General features: G+C 28.0%; 2 protein-coding genes across 3 annotated transcripts; both read left to right on the top strand.

Moving 5' to 3' along the window:
- Positions 1 to 259: 259 nt before the first annotated feature.
- LOC114942272 (uncharacterized) lies at positions 260 to 5,089 on the top strand. 2 transcript variants are annotated; one of them, XM_029317596.2, is made up of 8 exons: positions 260 to 304; positions 3,020 to 3,239; positions 3,309 to 3,832; positions 3,922 to 4,066; positions 4,148 to 4,219; positions 4,291 to 4,544; positions 4,647 to 4,818; positions 5,007 to 5,089. In XM_029317596.2, the coding sequence occupies exons 1-8, from the start codon at positions 281 to 283 to the stop codon at positions 5,069 to 5,071; spliced, it is 1,476 nt and encodes a 491-aa protein (XP_029173429.2). In that variant the 5' UTR covers positions 260 to 280; the 3' UTR covers positions 5,072 to 5,089. The 2 variants fall into 2 exon arrangements, with proteins under 2 accessions (XP_029173429.2, XP_029173428.2); XM_029317595.2 differs by having other exon boundaries at positions 3,922 to 4,219.
- Positions 933 to 3,011, top strand: LOC114941846 (uncharacterized). Its single transcript, XM_085489079.1, is given in 2 exon segments — positions 933 to 1,706; positions 1,708 to 3,011. Coding segments are annotated over 2 exon segments (1,959 nt in total). The 3' UTR covers positions 2,893 to 3,011.
- Positions 5,090 to 5,565: the final 476 nt, after the last annotated feature.

Genomic DNA, 5,565 nt, shown 5'->3' on the forward strand with positions numbered 1-5,565 from the left:
ATCTGGCCTAAATGATTCAATTTATAATCGCTTAAAAAATTCTTGCGGGCCCGTGATTGAACAGCGCGTCAGAAAAGCTATAACACACCTTTCACATTGCTTGATTCGGCAATTGGTAAAATCTTTCGATGTGTGTGTTATACCCTTAAGTTGCGTCGCTACGATCGTAGATCGGGGGTAATGTATGATATATATGTATGACCATCCGTTAGAGTGAATGCGCACGTTGCGGATATTGCTTTTATGTTACAAATGTATTATCGCATTTTTAATTATCACAATGGATATTGACGTTACTAAGCGGGTAAGTACTATTTTTCTTACACTTGATTGTTATTATTTTTATATAAAATAATAATAGGATACAAAATATAGGCGCGCGGTTATTAAGTGTTTGTGACAACGTAACCTATAATAAACATTTTCTCTGTATTTTGATTTAGAGTTTTTATATTTAAATTTTTTAATTCTGTACGTTGCTTTCCACGTATTTGTCAGATAAAGTGTGTAAAAAAGTATTTTTGCTTTGAATAATAAAAGGTAGCAGTTGGATATATATAATCAGTTCTATTCTATTGTTTCTATAAACAAAGAAAATAGTTTTATACATTTTTTTATCACATGTCAATTATTTCATTTTTTGTTTATATATATAGTGTTATAAACGTAGTTGGAAGGAAAGAGCTGAGACCATAGTTATAAAAAGGTTGAAAGTTAAAGAGCGACAAGATTATATTTTAAAAAGAGTTAATAAATTATTAGAATCAAAATGTAGACTCAAGTGCAATAGTTTGAGCAACAGCAATTTGTCAATTTCAAGAGACTCTGAAGAAGAAAATTTGCAACTTAATGAATTAATAGATTTAAATCATTATTCTCAAAGTGAACTTGAGATTCAAGAAGATATAGCTTTCGAAATACTTTCTAATGTCATGAGTTTTGATGAAAATATAGATAAAAGTGAAAATAGAGATGAAAATGAATGTATAGATGAGAGTGAAAATAGAGATAAAAATGAAAATATAAATGAGTGCAAAGGTATAGATGAGAGTGAAAATACAGATGAAAGTATATATGAAAGTGAAAATACGAATAAAAGTGAAAATGAAGATGAAAATGTTAATACAGTTTTTGAAAATGATCAGCAAAAGGAAAATTATGTAATATTAGCTTTACGTCAATGGGCTTTATCAGGTGGTGTTATTTCTATGTCAAAAATAGATGAATTACTTGCAAAACTTCAACCTGTATTTAATAATCTGCCTAAATGTTATAAAACTTTATTGAAAATTGATGACGATATACATATTATTCACTTTGAAAATAGAGGACAATTTTGGTATCGAGGAATTAAAAATTATTTGGATGGGCTTAATTTAAAAAAGTACTTGCAAGTAAAACAAAAAATTGAAATAGATATTAATACTGACGGACTCCCTCTTTTTCGAAGTTCAAAGAAAAAATTTTGGCCAATATTAGGACATCTCGTAGGAACTAAAAATTATCCATTCATTATTGCTATTTATTTTGGGAATTCTGATCCAAATAATGTGAAAGAGTTTTTGCAAGATTTTGTAACTGAAGTTGATAATCTAATTTCTAATGGTTATGTACGATATGGAAAAACTTTTATTTTTTTAATTAGACATTATATTCTTGATGCTCCAGCTAGAGAATTAATAAAATGTTGTATAGGCCATAATGGATAGACCAGCTTCATGTGAAAAATGTACAGTATGGGGAGAACGATTAGATTATAGGCAAACGTATATTGATTTACATGCTCCTTTAAGAACTGACGAAAGTTTTAAAAATCAAATGCAACCTCGCCATCATAAAGGAGTATCACCTCTTCTTCAACTTAATACCAAAATGGTCTCTCAGTTTCGATTAGAGCCTATGCATTTGGTATATGAAGGTGTGTTTAAGAGATTATTAGAAGCATGGAAGAATTGGATAAGTCCATGGAAACTACACTGGACTGTTGTAAACAGAATATCTGATAGGCTGATTCTGTTAGCCCCTTCTTGTCCTCAGGACTTTGCTCGAAAATTCAGATCTTTACATGAATTATCATTTTACAAAGCAACGGAATTCCGTCGTTTATGTTTATACGATGGCATAGCAGCTTTTGCTTCACATCCTGATATAAATATTTATAAGCACTTTCTATTATTGCATTGTGGAATTTATATTCTTACAAGTCCCATTCTTTATAAAAGTTTTAACGAGTATGCAAATACTCTACTCAGAACTTTTATCCAACATTCTATCACATTATTTGGAAAATTATTTGTTGTATATAATGTTCACTCTCTTTGCCATTTGGCACAAGAATGTATTGATCATGGTTGTTTAGATACATTTAGTGCCTTTCGTTATGAAAACAAATTAAAAATGATTAAAAGTAACCTCAAATCTGGTTTTAAACCCATTCAACAAGCAGCAAAACGTAAGCTAGAACAAAGTAAGAAAAACGTTGTACTTTTAGATTCTGATATAAATAACATTATTTTTTCAAAAAAACATAGAAATATCAATGAAAATATTTATGGTGAACAGTTTAAAAAAATTTCAGTAAATGATGTTATTTTTGAAGTAAATAATAGAGATTCATGCTTCAAAACAAGTGAAGGTAAAATTGGAGTCCTGAGAAATGTCATTCGCAATCAGGATAATATAATTTTTGTTGGCAATATTTTTAAAAATATTACAGATTTTTATACATATCCTTTGCATTCGTCTGAACTTGGCATTGTCAAAGTATCTGATTTAAGTGAAGAAAGATTGGTATTTTCTATAAATAATATTATTGCCAAATGTTGGCTCATTCCTATAAAAGATGAATATGTTTGCATACCTTTACTTCATACTATGTCCTTTTACAAATAGAATTTTGATATATTATGTCGTCTATATTGTGTATCTAATTGTAAGTGTATGTAAAGTTAATTCTTTTATGTATTTTATTGTTAGAAAAATTTTAAGTCATTACATATCAAAATCATTATTTTTTCAGTTTGTCGTTTTGAAATTTATAAATGAAGATGTTGATTGCGACGAGGAAGACGATTCTTTATTTGAAGTTGGTCTTATTAAATGGCTAAAACAATTAGATGAAGAAACAAATGCAAAAATTTCTTGGCCTCCTAAATCTGAGCAGAGTACTGCAATTAAAAAAGAAATAGATGCACTTCCTTCATGGCCGATATATAATGTTACTGTTTTAAAATGTTATGGTATGTTGTTTCTTATTGCATATTTTTTGCTTATAAAAAGTTAATTGTCTTTTTAATTGTATTTCCTAGATACACTTTTGGCTGCACGAAATGCACGAAATGGATATATTATGTCGTCTAATTATGAAACAGAGTGTGAATTTGGTCGTGGTAAACGTAAAAAAATTAAGCGGCAGTTTGCATGTGATGAATCTCTCTCGACAGAAGTGACAAAAAAGAAGAAATTTAAAAATATTTCAACTTCTGATGATTCAGATTTTGATAGAGATGATAGTGCTATAAAAAAATATAAATTTAAACATGCTCCTTCTCCGCCACTTATCTTGTTTCGATCAGAAAATAATAAAGTAAAACAATATCAAAACAATATTATCACAGATAGCAAAACAAAAAAATTTGAAAGATTACAGAAAAATAAACAATTAGAAAAAAAAAATGACGCAATGTTGACATTTTCTAAAAATCATAAATCTAAAAAGGATCTCTTACTTACAAAAATATGTCAAGCAAGGAAGATAACTTCAGTTACGGATAACAAAACAAAAATCATAGAGATTGCAAGAGAAAAACAGAAATGTTTAATAGAAGATAATGTAAGTATTTCTATACGTCGCACATGCAATGTGATGTAAGTCATAATTTTATTGGTATAAATAGTCTTGAAATGTTTTCATGTGTAAAGATGGATTCTGATAATGCTACAGAAGAAAATATTGATCCTAATATTCCACGAGAGGACGATTTTTCAATGAAAGTTCAGGATATGTCATCAAATAAAGATGTATCTCCAAGTACAAGTGCAAGATCGATAAATATAGAGACACCAGGTACATCAAAAGATTACTGTATTTATGAAGCAAATATATCTGATGAAAAATCATCATCTTCAATATGCACTTCTCCATCAGAATTACGTCAAAAGAGTCCAGTTACTTCACATGTGACAGCTGTAACTACACCGAGTTCATCTTGTAGATCAAGTAACATATATGACTTTGTACCTTTTAATTTTTTCTAAAGCATCAAATATTACGTTTTGATTTTCTTACAGGTAGTGTATTAGATGTGTCTAAAGCGACCTTTGATATGAAAGCTTTTGAAAAAAAGATGTATTCGTTAAATCAAGAAATTAGTAGCAAATTAGATATGATTACTATGAATTTATGCAGATTAAATCGCTTTCTTCTACCACATGAGAAAAGAATAATAAGACCAGCAGATCTTCCAGCACTTCCATTGACAACAGAGGAAGAATTAGAAAAATTTGAAAAATATTTAACGAAAGATGATAATGCTGGTGCAACTGTAAATAAATATTTATCGCTTTTATTATATATATATATGTATATTTGTTTTTAATATTTATTAATATTTAATTTTCTTTGCTTAAATTTTGATTTTTTCCAGATTTGTTACATGAGTCAAATTATTGGTCCTAAAGACAATATTAAGGAAGCTACATATAAAGTACTAAGGAAACTTATTTCAAACACATTGGCAGCAGACTTTACTTTAAAAAGTGGTAAACATTTATCCAAAAAATGTTTCGAAAAGCTGATGCTGTATGAAGTTGTTCAAGGTAAGTAAACTTATATTTATTTCCAACTAAGAATCGTTTCAAATAAGAGAATAATATAAATATAAATTAATCAATAAAAATAAAATAAAAATTTAATATAATAAAATAATTTAAAAAATTTAATATAATAAAATAATTTAAAAAATTTAATAAAATTTAATAAAATATAAAAATTATTGCATTTTTAGGTGCCATTTTAGACAAAAGGCCAGAAACAGAAATCCCAGAGATTGATGCAGCTACTTCACTGTGACTAAAGCAAGCACCTTGACGTCGCCAAGATGACGGCAGTATGGGGAAAAGAATAAAAAAATAAGATTATTTTTGTGTTTCTTTTGTTTTAAAATTTGACGATTTTTTTATTGTCATTTGACGATTTTTATAGCATATTTATGGCTGAACTATGCTCTGCTCTATATTTAAAACAACAAAATGTCTGCGACAAAAATATCTATTTTTTTATGCGTAACGTGAAATCAATTTCAGTTTTATTTTTTTTCTAATTTTATGCGATTGCGAAAAATGATTTATACTTTCGATTGTTTTGAAAAAAAAATGGAATTTTATTTTGTCGCTATATTAATATAGTATAAGAGACTTTTTCTTTTTTTTTGTTTACAAGCATCAGGACTTGTGTGTGCAATATTACTTTCGTTATCAAATTTATAAGTTTTCAGTACTTATTATATGTGTAAAAGTTGGTAAAACACGTAGCTGTTCTGCAATTATTTGTGATTTTTTATTAAA

This window comes from Nylanderia fulva, unplaced genomic scaffold (genome assembly GCF_048542155.1).
Source record: "Nylanderia fulva isolate GAGA-0341 unplaced genomic scaffold, ASM4854215v1 Scaffold79, whole genome shotgun sequence".
Lineage (NCBI taxonomy): Eukaryota > Metazoa > Arthropoda > Insecta > Hymenoptera > Formicidae > Nylanderia > Nylanderia fulva.

Excerpts from the sequence above, each read along its gene's own strand:
- LOC114942272 (XM_029317595.2), top strand. The coding sequence starts at position 281 with ATGGATATTGACGTTACTAAGCGG. Across the intron at positions 3,240-3,308 it reads TACTGTTTTAAAATGTTATG|ATACACTTTTGGCTGCACGA; the intron begins GTATGTTGTTTC and ends TGTATTTCCTAG. Across the intron at positions 4,545-4,646 it reads ATGATAATGCTGGTGCAACT|ATTTGTTACATGAGTCAAAT; the intron begins GTAAATAAATAT and ends GATTTTTTCCAG.